Source organism: Aulonocara sp. 'chitande type north' Nkhata Bay, linkage group LG19 (genome assembly GCF_057382095.1).
Source record: "Aulonocara sp. 'chitande type north' Nkhata Bay isolate Kocher_YH1m ecotype deep benthic linkage group LG19, A_spYH_male_GT1.1, whole genome shotgun sequence".
In the NCBI taxonomy this organism is placed as follows: Eukaryota; Metazoa; Chordata; class Actinopteri; order Cichliformes; family Cichlidae; genus Aulonocara; species Aulonocara sp. 'chitande type north' Nkhata Bay.
Window position 1 is genome coordinate 6,563,136 of NC_141362.1, and position 20,255 is coordinate 6,583,390.

The following is a 20,255-nucleotide window of genomic DNA, read 5'->3' on the forward strand; positions in this document are numbered from 1 at the left end:
GTGGGAATTTTCTCCTTGCCCCTCGTCTGTTCATCAGCACTACAATCCGCAAAGCCACTGTCTTGCACCCTAAACAACCGCGTGGCCCTGGCGTGGCTTGTTTTGAACTGTGACCTTGGCCATGCTTACAAAGCCCACACCCCCCAGCTGGTGCTTGTATTACCATGGGGAAAAATAGCCCTGAGCTGGCATTTCATAACTGTATTGCGCAGGTTGGGGTGTACCTGGCATAACGTGTAGCTTCGCTGGCTCAGTAAACTGTGGTTTTGTAGGGACATTGCAGGTACAGTTCATGGCGGTGAATGGCTGGCTGCATGGCAGAGATGTAACAATCCGAGATAGGTGATCATGTGTGCCATGCCGTCCCACTGTAAGCGGTGTAGATGTAATATTACCAGGGCCTTCACAGTCTGAGTACTGAAACTGCTTAAACTCGCTGCACACTGCATTCTGCTTTGCTGTTGGTGTTAAGAAAGGTTTCGTGTAAGCTGAAGGTGGCAGGGTGAGATGCCATGCAGCCTCAAACTCTGTCATATTGGCTGCTGCTATGCTTGCCGCTGGCATTAACTCTATGTCTGTGATGAAGGGGTTGCCGCTATAGATTCTATTATTTACATTAGTAGCACTTTCCACAGTAACTGTGCCACTCTCCGGGGATTCTGACAAAAATGGGTTGCTACTCTTACTGAAGTACATTACCATGTCATCCCCTTCAGCATCTCCCGGCGCCGCCATTCTCTCTGTCTCTCTCTGCACTTTGCGGAGTTTAATCCCGGAAAAGAGCCCCCAGTGTTACCGTGCCAGATCCACGGCCCCGAACTGTAGTAAGGAAACCTCTGACAGTTACTTGAAGGTTCCGTGACTGGCTCGTAGCCGGCAACTAGCTTACTGTACAGGTCAACTCCGCTAGTAAAAAGATCGAAGGAGGCGTAGAAAAACTGCTTCACCGAACTTTATTTCTTCTCCAAGGCACGAACACCGCGTACAGTGGGCTGAAACAGTTTACTCACAGCGAGCATCGCCAACACAACTCTTGCTGCCGAGGGAGTTATTATATTCCTTTTACTAATTTTCTTTCCGCCTCTTCTGTTGCTAACCTTTACTTTTTCCCCTTCTCCTCTCTCTCCACACACACACCAGGGTAGTCCCGCAACACACATCCCGAATACATTTCCCATCAGGCTTCACCCTTAAAGGGCCATGCCTGTAACATTTAGCTAAAGTTATGACTCTGCCTGATGTTCGGACTTATTGCAATCCTGCAACCTGATGCCTCCCTAATGGTATGGTGTGATGGAAATGGACCTAAACCTCTAAAGTCGATTATACTTCAGTAGTGGTTTGAGAAGTTCACATGGATATTATGGGCTTTTGCATTGAGGACCCAGACTGTCACGGTTTAGCATGGCAGACCGTGGGGGTGTAGGGAAGGAGGACCCAGGCGCCGTGCTCTGTGTGTAAACAGTGCGTTTATTTACAGTGTATGGAACTAAACAACAATAAATTGCCGTGCTTTCCCCAGACTCCCGTGTCGTGTCTTCTCCCAGTGTTTGTGCTCTCCGCTCCCGTGTCTCAGCAATCCCCGTGCTGGCTGCTGTCTGGCACTCCACACCTCTCCTGGGGACACAATAGAAGCAGCCGTCAGGACACATATAACCGCGGGCATACACACACTAACTGAGCTCAACAGGATGACTAACGTGGAGTCTCACGCAATGATCCCGCGTCGGTGGGAGCTCCAAGACTCTCCTAAGTAGCTCCCCCGACGAGGCCTGATCAGCAGCAGGCAGTGTTGGGGAGTAACGGAATACATGTACCGCCGTTACGTATTTAAAATACAAAATATGAGTAACTGTATTCCGTTACAGTTACCGTTTAAAAAGGTGGTATTCAGAATACAGTTACTTTGTTGAAATAAATGGATTACACTGCGGTACTTTCCTGTTTCATATTGTCGCGGGTCAGGACTGTTTGGGTTTTGTTTGACAGCTACGTTCTGTTGTTCCGGGCGGCAGCGTTACGGTTGCCATGGTTACAGGGCGACGCTCTCTCTCTCTCTGCGACTGTGTGTTTCCTGGGTGAGAGAGCGCCTTTTCGTTGTTGTTGTTGTTGTGCTAAGCTAACAGGCAGAATGCTACAAGCATAGCTCTAAAGAATGTAGCATCATGGGCAGTGTAGTCCGTATTGCAGGGAGAATGGACTGCCATACACGTTATGGGTCTGTGAGCGCGAGGAGGGAGAAAAAGGCAAGGCAAGGCAAGGCAAGTTTATTTGTATAGCACAATTCAACAACAAGGGGAGTGGAAAGGTACGAGTTGTCATCGAGGAAAAACGGGAGCTGGAAGCATGTAAATATAATAAATATAATATAATAATAATATAATAATATAATAATAACCACTTCAGCCAAGAAGAGTGCCTGACGAGCCCAGTTGTAAGTAAGCTATTAGGACTCGACTGTACACCGTGTTTGTGTTTGTGTTTTCCTCCGAAAACAATAAGTTCTGTTGGAGCAGTCTTTCAACGCCTCTCTCTGTCTCTCGCAAGAAAAGTTGACCCACACAACAAAGTAAAGCTATTTTTCGGCTACGAGCCGACAGGGACCCCGCCGTATTAGTCAGAGGTCCCTTTACTACAGCTCGGAGTCGCGGACCTTCAGTAATAGTAATAAATCACACAGCAATAGTACATTCACGTTGTTGTAAAAAGCATGATAATATATTAAGTAATCCAAAGTATTCAGAATACGTTACTCTCATTGAGTAACGTAACGGAATACGTTACAGAATACATTTTGGGGCATGTATTCTGTATTCTGTAATGGAATACATTTTAAAAGTAACCTTCCCAACACTGGCAGCAGGTGTGTGGCTTCGGGTGTGGCCAGTCCACCAGCAGGCCTGAAGGCGCCCGCAGAAACACATATTCACACACGCAAACAGGGAGAAGGACAGCAACACCAAATATACATACAATGATAATATAATTCATAACTGCTCAGGGATCCTGGGTCACTCCGACCCAGGACCCTGACACAGACACCTTTGCATTCTAACATGCCATGACCTCGTCTGACTGCTAATTTTTCGTGTGCCAGAACAACTTTCAGACAAACAAGCATAAACAAGGTGCATATTGAGCTCACTAGTATTCTTCAGTTAGTTGACACGCTGAAAACACTCTCTTCCGTCCACTTCAATATAAAGTCAGCTACACCAACTGACTGGTTCCTTTCCAGCAACAGATTTGTCGTTAATGAACCTCTGTAGAGTGAGAGACATTCACCTTGTGTAAAAGAGAGAGAGGCTCGTCTGCACAGCTCTGTTAGAGCAGACGGCAGCTGTCCGACCTGTGCTGTCACATATGGTTGATACCCCATGATGCAACTGGGCCAATTAAGGTTATCCCATGAGAGCATTTGCCACCTCGCGTGTTTACACACATGCTGGAATATCCGAGGTGATGCTGACAGATTTCTTGACAGCATCAGATGAAAAGAGTGTTAGTAGGTGCAAAAAGGGAGATTTGCACGTAAGACTTTGGGATAGAGTCCAACATTTGAGTGTTAACTCAAAGACTTAGTCAATGTATGGTTTCCATAATGTTGGTTTTAATGGCCACTTAAAGCTCAATGGGATGGTTACTGTAGGTGTTTTTTGTCCTTTTTGAACATTTATAATTGTGTTTTTGGATCATCTCCACAGACACATTCAAATTCTTAATAAGGTTAGTAACTTAGTTTTCAAACTCAGGGTTGATTTTCTTAGGGGTTACAGTAGAAGAGAGGGTCACCAGGTATTTAAAGTGCAAACAGTCAAAGATTGAGACAATCTGATCAGCTTTAGTGTAGTTTTTAGACCTGCTATGTACAGTGCAGTAGATACAATGTGGTGACCAGTGTTGGGCAAGTTACTTTGAAAAAGTAATTAATTAGTTACTTCTTAAAAAACTGAGTTAGTAACTAAGTTACAATATTCTAAAAGTAATTAATTACTTGAAAAGTAACTATTGCGTTACTTTAAAAAAAAGTTTAACCCTCTGGGGTCCAGCGTGTAATTGGCCATTTTAACTACTTTTGATGTTTCCTCTACATTTCACCTTTAAAAACAGTTTATTTGCCTTGTTTGGTATCATCCTTTTCAGCACAACCTCACATGTCTGAATTTACAGTTATGTTTTCATTTTGACATACTGTATTAACACAATTGATCTAAAATCCGACAAAAAACATAAAATCAGAGTAGAAAAAGTTATATTTTTCACTGTAACAACCACTAAACATGTTTAATGAATCATATTTCATAACTTTAAATGCAAATATAAATGGTCAATTTTAAAATCCTGTGCACAAGTTTTGCAAACAACAAAGTTATTTGCATCAATTTACCTTTTACCTTGATTTTTTTAATAACCATTTCAAACTATTTACAGAACAATCAGCTGTTCTTTATTCAATAAGATGCCACACAAATTATTTGTGCCACTCCAAAAAAATAATTTCTGTCCACTATAAAGGAGAACATCACAGCCTGATACCTGCAGGTCTGACAGCAGCAGGTGTATCACTCCTGTTTCTACCCGGAGACAGCAGCCGCCTCATTGTTATGACACACAACACAAAACTATCCACAACACTACACACTAACTACACAAGACAACACATGAACTACACACTCCAAACACGATAAACGTCACAAATCTCTCACATCTTAAAACTCGCTCTCTCTCTCTTTTTCTGCGGTCTCTCTCTCTCTCTCTCTCTCGTCACTCCTAAAACTTCCCCTGTTTTTTTTGTTTTTTTCTTTAAGTGGTCATGTGATTGGCTTACCACGACTACTTTATTCTTCCTCAGTCAAACAGCAGCACTCATGTGATTGTTTTGCTCCCTTAGCTCCAGGTGTTGTGCTAGACAGTGATCGTGATTGCCGTCTGCGGGAGCGCGCGCAGCTGCTTAAAGCTGTAGCGTCCAGTTTACTTACAGCTACTTCCGTGCAACTGATATGAAATGCGGTAAGCTGAACACAGCTCCAACTGTCTGTTTGTTGAAAAATAGTAGTGGACCGCGTTTTCTTGTTAGTAACTGTAACGGCGTTGTAACGATAGGAATAGTAATTAGTTAGATTACTCGTTACTCAAAAAAGTAATGCCGTTAGTGACGCCGTTATTGTAACGCCGTTATTCCCATCACTGGTGGTGACGTCAGCATGAAGTGTGGTCTCTTGCTCCAGTGGAGGCCTTCTGCTCCCAGGTGCCCCATTAATCCTTTATGCAAGCTAATGAGCGTTCCTGGGGGAAGCTCGCAGAGGGAGACACTAGTTTTACTGCTTCATACTAAAGCAACTCACAGTTACTTATCTGCTCACTATTTTGAATTATTCTGCTAGATTTCTCTCATGTACCATGTTTGAATTAGGAAGCACAGATAGTTTATTAAGGGTGGATGCAGGAAACAGCCAGCCTGACTCTGTCCTGAGATTAAAAAATGCATCTGTTGACAGCTCTAAATCTCACTGATTAACACACTATATCACTTTTGCTCAGCATGAATTGAAATAAAGTTAAAAAGGGGAATTTTGTGGTTGTTTGTTTCACTTGGCTCTTTATTTCTCCTGGCATTAATTCCTGCTGTGTTACAAGTTTGTCGATGAAAACCTGCCAGGTTTAACTCATTATACCTTCCTCCTTCCTCTAGTTGGGCCCTCTGCTCCAGTAGACCAACATTTAAGTTTTCCTTTCTGGTGCCTAAACAGTTAAATTGTTAACCTTATATTCTTGATCTGTAGATTGTCGATGCTGTGTATCCTATAACCGTAGATGGACGTGTCTATGAAATCAACTTAAAAAGAACTGTATTATGGTTTTAACACGCTTTTATGAATAGATCTTTTGAAAGAAATTGCCATTAAAACTTGATGTCTGTAAACTGACCAAGTATAGCTGATTTATTAATAATCTACAGCTACCTTTTGGTCCTCTGGTTCCAGCTTCTCCATTGGAAGTATTTGCTGCTTTCTTTCAGTCTGGGCTGATTTTCTGTTTTCATAAATTCTTCTTCAATCTTAAAATGCATGAAACTATGACTGATTACCACCATTTTCTGTGATGTTGGAGAGCAAACAATAAATTAGTCAACAGAGGAAAACACTTGGCAGATTAACCCTAATCAGAACAATAAGAAATAAATAAGCTGCAGTTCTAGTGCCAAATAATTTTAATTCTAATGCGCTATTGAGCAGTTATGTAAATTGTTTAGAAAATCTCATCAAAATGCAAATGAAAAACATAACTAGTCTGATATTGCCATCTGCGTTACTAACGATGCAAACCGAATGTGTGATAAATATATAAAGGTTCCACTTATTGCTAAATATTAGCCAGTAAACAGCATTTATTACACAAACATTACAGTACATCGTTATTTTGAAGAGCGAGCACTCGGCAGCCGACACGCATGCGTCCTGGAGCTCCGTGCAGGCAGCGGGATGTAGCGCCGCTGCTGTGGCTCAGTGCGCACCGAGCATCCAGAGCGCACGGTTACAATGAGCTTCCCCATCGGTCCGACTGAGAGCCAGCGTCAGTACCGACATTCCAGCAGCAGACACACCGCCACAGACACCAGCTCCGTCCGCCCGCAGCAGGATGCCCGGGGGAAAGAGAGGGCTTGTGGCACCGCAAAACACTTTTCTGGAGAACATAGTCCGGCGTTCAAGTGGTGAGTCCACGCGTAGGAGCGAAGCTTGCTTTGGGTTTGGTTTTACCAGATCGCTTGGACCAGGACTTTGATGGAAAACAGTGTGTGTGTGTGTGTGTGTGTGTGTGTGTGTGTGTGTGTGTGTGTGTGTGTGTGTGTTTTATATCAGTGCAACGAGGGAGGTTTGGAGGATATAATCACATAAAGTCACTTTATACCTGCATTTATTTGTTTGCTCCCCGTGTGAGGCAACGTGAACCCAATATTATTCATCAGCTGATGCCCGTCAAACCCAAGCAAGAGATAAAAAAGAAGCTGATTTCAGAAATGAGAATATTTTCCAATCACATTGGATTTTGTTTGCGTTAAGGTCCCTCAACAGTTACAGTTTACGCATCGCCTTTAACTTTTCATGTTAAATTATTGAGTTTATGCGAGGCCATTATGTCGCCAGTTTTTTTTAAATAAAGTTTTTTTGTCATAAACTGAAGTTATTATTATTATTATTATTATTATTATTATTATTATTATTATTATTACACGGGAACAGACTGAAAGGACTACACAGTGGTTTGAATTTTTTATAGCATGCTCCGTCATGTAATGCTGTATCTGCGTTAGGTTTAGTTAGACGGAATGAACGATCTGCCTGGTTAAATAATAAAAACGTGCCCCCCTTTCCTTGAATTGCTAGGTATTACTCTGCATCACTGTTGACTGCTTTTTTGTGTTGTTTCTGCACGAGAGGGAAAAAAGCTATCTTTCTCGTAAACTGCGCCTTGTCTTGGCACCGGCCTGAAAACGCGCTCTCGTCTCTATTAGATTGATTGCTTTCCTTTATCTTCCCAAAAACGTCTGCCGGGTAATTGGCCGGAATGACTTGTGAACTGAGGAGGTTCAGGCTGTGTGGTGGTATTGAGGTCAAAAAGATGGTTCCGGAAAGGTGTTTCTGTCGCTTGCCCTTAGTCAAAAAAAAAATTTGTTGTAGTTTCTCTCGTGTTATTTCGTTTTTTTTTCTTCTGTTTAAGAAATCACAAATGAAACTGTCTGGGATGATGTGAGTAGCAAAAGATGTTGATGTTGTACATTGTTCTCTGGCCTGTCAGCTCCTCCATACCTCAGGATTGAACAAAATCCATCACCGACTGTTTCAGTGCACCTTGGCATTGATTGTCCAAGTCTCTGATGCTCTGCTGGAGTGCTGGAATATTTTTTTCCAAAACCATATTCATTTGATATTTGATATTTTAATTATAGTGGAGGAGAGTGCTGTCACATAAATCCAAAATCTCCCATAACTATTCAACTGAACGGAGGTTAGTGACTGCAAAATTCACAGCACCTGGCTCACATCACTTTCAGATTTGGTGTTTATGTGCCCTATAGAAGTGAGCGTGGTCATTGGTAACACTGACAACTTCACCAGTGCCAAAATGTTCTGTCCCAGGATAAAAGCCTGAAAACACGCCAATCACTCTTCCATCAAGGGCACAAGGAGAGCCAAAAAAATAGCAAAATTCAAATTTACGTTTTACATTTACAAATGTAAACTTACATTTAAATGATGACAGCAGCCGAAGTGTGTTTATGTAGAACTTCAGTGAGTAATGATGGGTATACAACCCCAATTCCAAAAAATGGATCATGGCTTCTTCTTTGCAACCTGGATTTGTGGCTGGCATGGTGAACTCTGCTCACAGACAACGATTTCTAGAAAATGATGCTGTGATTTCCGACAGCATCTCTTTCAATTCCGTTCTACAGTTTATAGACATTGTTTTTTTGCAGATTGAGGTGAACCTCTGCCCATCATCACTTCTGAGAAACTCTCCCTCCCTAAGATGCTAATTTTATATCCAATCATGGTACTGACCAGTTAACAAAAGTTCCTTTAGCAGTTTGTTTTACTTTTCCAGCCCTCTGCATGTTCTGTTTCACTAAATCTATGAAACGTCGCTGAAGTCTTCTTTGTTTGCTCATGCATATCCACTATCCCTCCTCTGCACATGTCCAAACCATCTCAGTTTTGCCTCTCTAACTTTATTGCCCAACCTCTACTCTTCATAGCTGCCATCGATTCCTCCTTATTGTTCCTCTTCACTTCCTTATTCGTTAACTTTCCTCCATCCACCTTTGTCTCTATCTCATTTACTTCATTCATCAGCTCCTCAAAACACTCCTAACATTTTCTCAGGACACACACTTCACTCATTAGTACATTTCCCTCTCTATCTTCAATCGCTCTAACCTGCTGCTCATCCTTTCCGGCCTGAGCTCTCTGCCTACCCAGTCAGTACAAGATATGCAAATCACAGCATTCTGTTTTGTTTTATATTTTAAAAAGCATCCTAGTTTTTTGGAGTTGGGGTTGTATTTCCAGCTGGAAGTTGAGTACTGCTAAGCAGCTCCTGTCATTTTTAAGGACATTGGAATGTGTTGGTAGGATGAGCTCTTACAGCACAACAGATTAAAAAAAACAAAAGACTTTAAATGTATTATTTCTTTCATTCGGCTTTAATAAAAATTAAACAGTAACAGGTTTCATAGCCTGTCACACAGTTCTCTGAAAATTAAATCAGAGCTGTTAACTTTGGAATAATCTGTTAAAAGTGGGTTTTAATAAAGTCCCACGATGGCTTTAGTTTTTCTTCAGGTGCTCCCGTGGTATCTGCCTTCAGGCAGCCATACTGGGCAGATACCACAGTCCAGCTAACAACTTGGCTGGGATGAAAGAGGAGAGTGGGAAAAGGTCAAGATGATTCAATGTGTTTTTTGTGTGTGTGGCATTAAGTCTTAGTCAGCACTTTAATTTTAAAGAGCCCACAGGAGGCTGCAGTCATCAGGTTTCAGGCTTAAAACGAGAAGGTGATAAATTAAGTAACTCCCGTTCCCTTTAGTGCTGAAAAATCTGTTAAGTAATTGTTTGGAAAGTGATGCAGAGAACAGATGAGGCTGATCTTGTTCCGGACTCTTCTGTCCATCTCACCCCTTACCCATGATGCTCTGCGGATTTTTTGGGGGATCATTTTTCAGCTCCATCAGCACGTGAGCCTGAAGCATTTTGCACTAAATTAAATAAAAAAGTTATTTTAATCAAATGCCTGTTTCAAACTAAACTTTTGGGTGAATGAAAAATCTGGAGATGTTCTCCTGTGGGTGGTGCCAGAGAACACATCATATTAGGCTCAGTGGAGATGGTGGAAGGTGGACAAGACCAGGTGAAAGTCTCAGATGTATTGGCAACCCATAAGTTTTTTCAGTTGTTCATTTACTAGATTGTTAGTGCAGACATCTGAGACTCGTGTAAGACTTGGCTTAGTTTTCATCAGTTCGCTGAACTCTGAATAAGATTTGAGGTTATGCTTTGCTGAGCTGATTATAAGTGAACTTACACCAAAAGTCCTCCTAGAAGCAAATTGTTTGTTTTTGCTTTGTGCATTTAAAAATCTTCAGTTTTCCTGAAACCACATACCACATTTCCATTTTCTGTAGGGTGTTTGAATGTTCTCTCTGGGTACTCTGGTTTTCTCCCACAGTCCAAAGACACGCAGTTTGTGGGGTTAATTGGTGGTTCTAAGTTGGACGTAGGTGTGAATGGTCTGTCTCTCTGTATAATCCCACCTCTTGCCCTATGGAGCAGGGACAGGCTCCACTACGTGGAAGTGGATTGATGGAAATTTCCAGCTAATCTGGTGTTGTGGGACATTGATTCAAAGGTTTTATTTCACACAAATAATATCCCTGCTGAGCTCTAAAGAACCCACTCTATACAGTACTTGGATTTTCTTTTCCATTGAATCCAGGAAAAAAAATAGTTACAGTGAAGTTTAAAAATATTATCCGTGATGCTTCCACAACCACAAAAACAAAATTCAAGGTGTTTTTACAAGCCATGTCCTGTTTGGATATGGCCTTCCACTCCTCATTTTTCATGTTGTAGAAGCGCTTTCTCATAACAGGAGGGGCTGTTAAAAGAAAAAAACTTCTCTTCTTGTAGCAGGAAAGAAAAACGTGTCAGTGGAGACATAAAATCAGTGAGAATATCATTTTAAAACAAAGTCACTGAAAACCAGCCCCAGGTGATACTTTGACTGTCAGCCTGCTGTTACGGCTTCATGAAGACAGTTAATATTATAAAAGGTCACCGTTCCCCTTTGAATATACTCGCACACTTTCAAATGCCATCTATATGCTTTTCCAGTATATCTGTGGTCACATGATCATTGCAAGGCGTTCAGCTGATGAGTTTTTAAAAAATATACAATTGTTAAAAATCAAATATCACCCAGTCAGTGCTGGCAGGCCAATGCAGTGATAGAGGTTTTCCCCTGACTACAGCAAGAACGTTTTTATGATCGCTTTTTTTTTATCATTAGATGGCTGACTGGTGAAATCAATAGAGTGTGCTGCTTGAGGGTTTTACTCATCAGTCTGTAAATGGCTGAAAGAGCTGCTGACACACCTTCAACAACTCATCCGCTCGTGTCTCACTGCAGAAATTTTATTGTCTTTCCAGAGCTTAAATGCTGTTTCACAGAGTTTTCCTCAATGCTGTAAATGTAGAACAGGTGGAAATGCTGCTTTTTGTGCATACATGCAGTCTTATTTGATTGGCTGCTACAGTATCTTTTCATCCTAAAATCCAGCCTTTTACCAGCCAACTGTTTTTATTTTGGAAGAGAGAAGTCTCTCTGAGTTACCAGGACAATATTCCTGGCAGGTGATAAGGGACATCACTGCTTTTGCATGTTCATTCCAAATACTGCTGTCTGTTTTTTGACTTCTCAGACATGTTAACCAATGAGTTAGCTTCATAAATATCCATTCTCTTCCGCTTATTCAATTCAGGCCCACATTGGGGTTGGAGCCTATCCCAGCTGTCTTAAATCAGCGGTCCCCAACCTTTTTTGCGCCACAGACCAGTTTATTGTCAGACAATGTTTGCACGGACCGGCCTTTCAGGTGTCGCGGACAAATACAACAAAATAAAATGATACAACCAAGACAAAAACTGTGGTCTTTTGTAAATATAATAATAAATGTGAATTCACTGTGTAATTGTGTAAATTTATTAGCAGCGTCCTCCTGAAATGCGCCAACAACATTGAGAGCAACGTCCTCCTTTAATGCTCTCTGGTCGCTATGGTAATGCGTAAATATTTCTTTCAAAATAAGACACACAACTACAACACGGGAAACGACAGAGTTAATGATAAAAACCCTGAAAACCATAAATTTCACACCCGAGCCTTATCTCTCGCGGCCAGGTACCAAACAACTCACGGACCAGTACAGGTCTGTGGCCCGGGGGTATGGGAGCGCTGTCTTAGGGTGAGAGGCAAGAGACCGTTAGCCTCACATAGAGACAACCATTCGGGCACCTAGAAACATCATTTAATCTAACCCCACTAACTGCATGTCTCTGGGCTGTGGGAGGAAGCTGGAGTACCTGGAGAGAACGCAAACACGGGTTGAACATGCTCCACACAGAAAGACCGGCCTGATGGTGGAAAAGGAGGTGTATGCTGTGAGGCAACAGTGTTAATCACTGCACCACCATGCAGCCCTTAAATATACTTTATATAATTAGTTACTATTACAGTGAACCTTTATTTACTTTGTTAACATTATGATATTGTTATTTGCTGTAATCACCTACTTTTTAATGGAAAGAGCCTTGAAAATGAAACAGTTGTTACTATTTTCTTGCTCGTGTGTTTTGTTGTGATTTCGAGGAGATGCAAACATCGGAGAGATCGGATAGATTTAGCTGAAGTCTTTTGGGATTTCCTTATGCAGCAGCTGACTGTCAGCTTGAGGATGTTTAGGTGTATAAAACAGACAGCGACAGGAGAGTTTGGGAGATGTGTTGTGCACGGCTTAACAATGAAAAGGTTATTTACTTTAAAAGCTCAGCTGCCTCTTTAGCTCAGCGGGTGAGCAGACAACCTCGTGGCCAGAGTGCAGCAGCTTGGCTTCAAGTAACCCATGGACCTTTGTAGCATGTCTTCCCTCTTCTCTCTCTCTCTCCCCCTTTTCTGTCCATTTTCACTGCTTTACTATTTAATAAATGCAAACATCCATCCATCCATCCATTCGCTTCCGCTTATCCTTTTTCAGGGTCGCGGGGGGCGCTGGAGCCTATCCCAGCTGTCATAGGGCGAAAGGCGGGGTACACCCTGGACAGGTCGCCAGTCTGTCGCAGGGCTAACACATAGGGACAGACAACCATTCGCACTCACATTCACTCGCACATTCACACCTAGTGGCAATTTGGATTATCCAATTAACCTATCCCCACAAGCTGCATGTCTTTGGACGGTGGGAGGAAGCCGGAGTGAACCCACGCAAACACGGGGAGAACATGCAAACTCCACACAGAAAGACCCCGGCCTGGTGTTGGAATTGAACTCAGGACCTTCTTGCTGTGAGGCAACAGTGCTAACCACCGTGCCACCGTGCTGCCCATGCAAACATGCCAAAAAAAAAAAAAAACCCTTAAAAGATCATCTTGGCCCATTATGATTAGGGTGTTATTTCTCTGAGTTTGGCTATCAGTTATATATATTATTAAATGGTTCAGCAATATCTGGGTATTTCATAGCATGAAGAGCAGTCATGGCTGTTTCCAGCTTTTCCAAAAACAAGATGGTAAAAGTTGATGCACTAGATGGCTTTTACTTTGAAAAGACTCTAAGGAATTAAACAAAGTTTTGGCCTACCCTGCAGTGCTGCTGATTGGGCTGTGTTTAGTGTGATAGGTTGATGCATAACTCATGAGCAGTGATAATTTGTTGGGTTAGGCACAAGGAGGGAATCAAAGGCACAGTGGGGCCAGAGCCATCAAGTAAGTAAATCTTTCTCATGGGCTGTTTTAATTTCAAGTAAAGGAATAATGTGTTTTGTTTTATTTCATTGTTGTACACAAACAATACCCGTCCTCCATATTTCTTTAGTCATAGTTGCTCCTGATAAAGAGTCATTTATCATTTTTAGCTTTGATTGTATTGAAATGCAGGACTTAGTCTTTTCACAAGTGTAGCCTTTTTTACTGGTCATTGGAGCACAGGCGCTACACCTCAAATACATTAAGAGTAAAAAACTGAACCTCGCTAATCCTGAAACCCAATGTGTGTGTGTTTTAATATACTCCAGATAATTTATGTACAAAAAATTGAATATGTCATTGGGACTGCTCACATCTGTTAAACTTTAGCAGCATTATGATGTGCATGAGATTTGTACAGCTAATTGTTAAACAGTCAAAACCTTCTGCATTGTTCTCCTCAGTGACCAAGCTATCACCATGCAGAATATATCAAATGAATTATTAATGTCTGTGTGGTTAAAAAGGGAAAGGAGAAAGGGCAAGAAGCTGCTGGTGGTATTTTTCCTCTGCCCTGATGTTTCTGCAGTCTCATTTTTGCCAGACTGTAGCTGCTGGGTAACTCATTCAGGTTGAACAAGAGGGTTGGGGAGGTTTATGATTTTCTCACTCATTCTTATAGATTGCATGTCTGGGGGAATTTGTGTTCATTCTTGTTCATAAGGTCATGTCCATTATTTATTTTGTCCTTATAAGTAAAACTGACTTGAAGAATCAGGTTCAGGTGATTTTTGTATCCATAAAGTTCGACCAAATATTCATGATGCAGATGTGTTTTTCTACCTGATAAGCTAAACAATGAATAAAATGAAAACAGTAATAAACACTAACAAAATATATAGCATACTATACATGGTATTAGGGCAGGGCAATATGGCTAAAAATATTTATCACGATATAATATTTTAAAATTTACGATAACGATATAACTGACGATATAAATGACGCGAGACAAAATACTTTACAACTCCACATCCACAACCCATCAATATATTTTCACTTAAACAAGCAGCTGTTTTTTATGTGCATTAAAGTTATATAAAAATTTAACAGTGCAAATGCAAATTCCTTGCTGAAAGTTTAACTAAAAGGCATTTCCAGTGGAAATTGGCCGACATATCTTCAGCCATGTATAATTTCCACAAAACCTAGATTATACACACACAATAGGGTAATATTATGTTGAAGCACAGTACGTATCACTCCGCGAGGCTCCTGCCTACAATAGCCGTAATGCTCCGACAATCCATCAAGCGGTGCAGGTTCGTAGCTTCGTAGTAAAACATTTTTTGACAGATTTTTGAGCGCCGTGTACCACATAAAATCAGTTCGAGGTCAGTAACATTATATCTTTATATTTATATATATTATATCCTAACATTATACCGGTATTACCGTGAACGGTATGATATGGCGCAAGCCCTACATGGTACACTGTACACAGCAAAATCTCCAGTGTTAAATTAACACTAGAGAGTGTCTATATGGGTCCACACCTCTGAGTGTTAAATACAACACTGTTGAGTGTTAAATTAACACTTTTGACAGTGTTATATGTTTAAAAGTAACCTAGTCAGTTTTGAAGATTAACAAAGACTAACACTGAGCAGTGCTGATTTTCTAACACTGGAAAATAACTCAAAATGTTAGAAATATTCCAGTGTTAGAAAATCAGCACTGCTCAGTGTTAGCCATTGTACAGGCAGGGAATTATTTATAATACAATGTTACAGTGTTTAAGAGAAATAAGTATTTGATGCCTACAAAACCATCAAAAGGCAAACAGGAAGCTTGGTGAGAAGGTGACAACTTTTGGTTCAGTTATTTGGAAACAGAGGAAATGAACTTCAGTCGCCTTCAGTCTGGAGCTCTGTGCATCTCCATCCAGCTCCATCAAGTCTCAAGGGTTGAGGAGGCTCATAAAACAGGTGGTGGATCAGCCCAAAGCTACACAAGAGGAGCTTGTTAACGATCTGAAGACAACCACAGTAACCAAGAACTGCACTGGTAACACACTGCATTATAATGGACTCAAATTTTGCAGCCCCATCTTAGGTTTGACAGTAAACATCTAAATGAGTTGGAGAAGGCTTAGGAGAAAGTGTCGTGGTCAAAGAAGAACCAAAATTAAGCTCGAATCGCCATGTTTGGAGGAAGAGAAATGCTGAGGATGACCCAAAGAACATCATCCTCACAGTCAAGCATGGAGGTGGAAACATTATGCTTTAGGGTTGTTTTTCTGTTAAGGGTACAGGATGACTTCACAGTATTAAGGAGTGGCTGTAGCTCGGGAGGTAGAGCAGATCATCTACTGATCGGAAGGTTAGTGCTTCGATCCCTGCCGATCCCAGGCATGCCAAGCATCCTCGGGCAAGATACTAACCCCAAGTTCTCTTCGATACATCCATCGGAGTATGAATGAGCGTGAATATTAGATAGTAAACATTGAAGGATGTGCTTGTGTGAATGGGTGTGATTGGGTGAATGTGCATGTTATAGCTTTGAGTGCTCAGGGGGAGTAGAAAAGCACTATATAAGAATCAGTCGATTTACCCCTTAAAATCATGGACGAGACACTGAAGATGGATCATGGAGCTTCCAGCATGGCAATGACCCAAAACATTTTGCTCAGGCACCAGAAGCACATTAAGGTCATTGAGTAGCCTAACCAGTGTTGATTTGATTCAGGCTGACTGTCTTGAAGTAAGCCTTACTCAGTTCCTTATTCCATAGGGCACACATACGGCTGCAGCTTTTAAGTTCAGAGTTTTTGAAGTCTGTCTTACTGCATGCTGGCTCACAGAGTTCTTGCTTGCTGTAATCGTTCCTCCTCATGTTACCAGTGCAGCATGTCCCCTCCGCTGTGAGAAGTTGTTTCAGAGTTAGTCTTTTTAGTGTAAAACACCCTCTAAACCTGCTTTTAGCTTTATTGATGGTCAAACCATTTCCTCTGGTTTAATAGCTTTGCAACAAGAGCTCTAACAAATCGGTTTAAAGTCGAATCACTTTTTTGTGGTTTGGCTAAACAAAAGGTTCATTACTAGTATAATAATATAGTATATTTAAAGCAAAGCTTAATGAACCTTTACAATCAGTTTTCAAAGATCAATTAAAGTATACATCCTCTGAAATTCTGAGGTCCTCAAACCAGAGACTCTCCTTTAATCTCTTCCCACTAAGACTACAAACAGAACAACATGTTGGCTTCATGAAAAGCAAAACTAAAACTGACACGGCCAGTCTAACACATCTTTATCCAGTCCTCCTCAGAGGCTAAGAAGCTTTGTAGCCTTTTATCTGTTATTTATATTTGATGCTGTCTGGAGCTGATGTTCTGTCTTTCCTGTCTGTCTGTCAGAGACCAGCTTTCTCCTGGGAAACGCCCAGATCGTGGAGTGGCCCATAGTTTACAGTAATGACGGATTCTGCAAGCTGTCTGGCTTCCACAGAGCCGAGGTCATGCAGAAGAGCAGCACATGCAGGTACAAGTCAAATTAGATTTTGTATCATTACCAGACATTTGAAGTGGACCTGATATGTTTTTATTTGTTTTCTGGCATATATTTACTGTTGCACTGAAGGATGTTCAAATTAAAAATATCTGAAAGTTCAGGTAATAAACTGAAAAACTTAGTAAACTGCAGTCAGAGCAGTTTACTTGTATGTGATTGGCTGCGACCAAAGTCGACCTGCCTGCTTGTTGTTTGAGCCTAACATCTGGAAGGAACAGCCAATCAGAAGAAAGTTGGCTAAAACACAGCTTAAGACAGTGGGTTGATTGAGGGGTGCATCAAGGTCCAGCATGAGATCAACTATTTTGAACTCTGAATTATGCAGAGCTACTGTCTTTGAGTCCAAGAAGAAAAAAGGTGGAAATAAGAATAGGTTCATTTTAAAGACTGCAAATATGCACGTATTGTTGTGTAACAGCATTATTAGTTATAGCGTGGTAATGGAGCAATAATCCAATCCCAGTTTAGGTATATATGCATTAAATTTCATCTTCACATTTGCATACAGTCCTTTGCTGAATTTCTAGTAGACTCATATGTCTTATTTAGCTCCCGGGTTTATGCATTTTTAATGGTTTATTCTTCAGTGAAGAGTGGGACTCATAAAAAACCAATATATATTTATATATTTTTTTCAACACTATTGTATTTATAACCACACCAGACTAGCCATGATTCACAGCTCAAACCCTGTCACTTTCAAAGTTCTCTATTTAGCCTGCAAAGATACACACAAACAAAGAAAAGGTTTCAAAGTGTCAGTTGTTTTGCACCTCCCTAATTCTGTCCTCCTCTAGCCAAAAGAAAAACTCTTGTTTTGAAAGAGAGGAAGTAGAGAGAGGATGGCACACCACTCAGTGAGTGTCTGAAATGAATCCAGTCTGGAGCTGTCAGGGGAGCTCTTCCCGGTCCACCTCGAGGACGGTGCCCTGCTCGCCTGTCAGTCAAGATGTTTTAAAATTTGACTCCCTTTCCTCAGGCTGCTCTCAGATGTGACTGGAGGGTGGTGTGTGTGTGTGTGTGTGTGGCGTGGGTGGGGGTGGGGTCGGCCTTGACTAGCCTGCAGCTAAAAAGACTCCATTCGGACACTGAGCTGAGTGAGAACAGAGACACGGATTTATCCCTGTGCTTCCTGCTGCTCTGGGCTGAAGAGGACACTGAGACTGACAATGCGCTCAGTCGTGACACTGAGAGGATTGAAGAGGCCACTGAGAGCTTAAACTTACAGGCTGCTGCCAAACTGATGGAAGACAGCAGCCTGTTAATGGGGTCCAGAGACATTTCTTTTTCTTTTTAGTCTTTTAACTGTGGTACAAAAGGTATGAATCGGTAACAGTGGTGCAGATGTGCTGACATTTCACATAAAATCCTAATAGCAGTAAGTCAAGGAAAAAACAAAACAATTTCATAAAAAGTGAAGGTAGACCTCTTCAGCTGCGAATTGAAGATGAAACATTATGCTATACAAATTGCAGTGTTTTGCTTTTGGATTTTTATCAGCCAACCTACAAAGGACTCGTGTCTTAGACTGGTCCCATAGGCCGATCACCACACCACTACACGTGTATTGCTGGATTTCCCAGTAATTCAACATGCAAATGTGGAAAGCCAAAGCCCGTGAAAGCAGGAGACCCCCATACAGAACAAGAAAGATATGACATTAATTAACTTAAGAACTGTGGGCAGATTAAGCAGCTTTAGTCTGCCCACACTGATTCACAGATTCACTTATTGGATGGATAGAAAGGCCAGCGGAGGATGTGGGCTGGCACTGACAACAGCTAATCCTAAACTAATGCTGTTTTTGATTTTTCACATCATTTCACTGAACAATTTTCCTTATGCCTGTCTTCAGCTCGCAGTAAGGCCAGGTTGAATTTTCCACTCTGCTTACTAATATGTCTGACATCACTGGTGACATTGCTAGAAGGCGACATTCAACTTTGGCCCATTCCATTAGAGGTTAGAGGGTGGGGTTAGATGTCAAATCCCAGTTTTCTGAAAACGTCCAATTTCTGTGTTCACATCATGGTGCTGTGGTGGGTAGCACTGGTGCCTTACAGTAATGGTCCTAGGTTTGAATCCAGTCTGTAGTCTTTCCATGTGGGGCTTTAGCCTTTCTTTGGTAGACCTGTCCGGGGTGTACCCTGTCTCTTGTTGTATGATAGCTGCTGTTGGCTCCTGCATCCCTGATTTGGATTTAAAAAAATGGATGGCTATACTCTGCATTTCTAACCAAAAGATGTTGAAATTTAATAAAATCCTCATTTTAAGTTCTTTGGCAAAGCTGGAAGAAAACATAAAAGCATTTACTGAACTCAAGGATGAACTGATCAGGATCTGGTCACTGAGTTTGTTTGTGTATCAAGGAAAGATCAAGTGAAAGTCTAAACTGGTATTTCATTTTCAAATGGTCGATGGTCACCTGCACTGTGGCAGCATAATGGATAAAATAGTGACTGAATCTGTGCCCACTCTAAAAAGTACAAATGTGTGTGGATGTGCAAACTGGAACTGGAATTTGATCTTGGAAAACAAAGTAGGAGAAATGTATAAATGTTCCCTTTATGGGACATCCCTGTGAGCCCAATTTATCCTTTAGCCGTTGCATCACTTTATTCTATTGAACCAAACATAAGAATTAATGGAGTTTTGATGGTGAGATAACACATTGACAGTACCATTAATAACATATATGAAATATCATACAGAGGCATGAAAGACTGATGATTGATTGTTGCAGTTTCTCATATTGCTTATTTCCCTTCACAGTTTTATGTACGGAGAGCTGACAGACAAGAAGACCATCGATAAAGTCAGACAGACGTTCGACAATTATGAATCTAACTGCTTTGAAATCCTGCTGTACAGAAAGAACAGTGAGTGTTCACTTCAGTTATTTCTTGATGTGTCTCATCATGTCTTTTATGTAATTTTTTAACACATATACATTACTGATAGCCTTCTGTCTGCATTGTTGTCATCATTTCTATCAGTGTGTATTCAGTTGAGTTATGTTAAGTTCAGTTATGTTTTTGTATTCTGATTTTAACATTCTATCAATCGATTATTTCTAATGAACATGTTCTTTTCATTTTTATTTTATTTTACATGTCCTTGACAGACTTTTTTTTATTTATATGTCTTTAAGGATGTGAGATTTAAA

The 20,255-nt window shown here is 41.2% G+C and overlaps 1 protein-coding gene across 1 annotated transcript in view; it reads left to right on the plus strand.

The window, feature by feature from the left end:
- Positions 1-6,534: 6,534 nt before the first annotated feature.
- The window catches only part of kcnh5b (potassium voltage-gated channel, subfamily H (eag-related), member 5b), a 191,046-nt gene continuing 177,325 nt past the window's right edge, over positions 6,535-20,255 (plus strand). Inside the window, exons 1-3 of the mRNA XM_086274700.1 lie at positions 6,535-6,712; positions 16,936-17,059; positions 19,862-19,968. Coding sequence (XP_086130826.1) covers positions 6,640-6,712; positions 16,936-17,059; positions 19,862-19,968 — 304 coding nt within the window. The 5' untranslated portion in view covers positions 6,535-6,639. The remainder of the gene's footprint in view (positions 6,713-16,935; positions 17,060-19,861; positions 19,969-20,255) is intronic.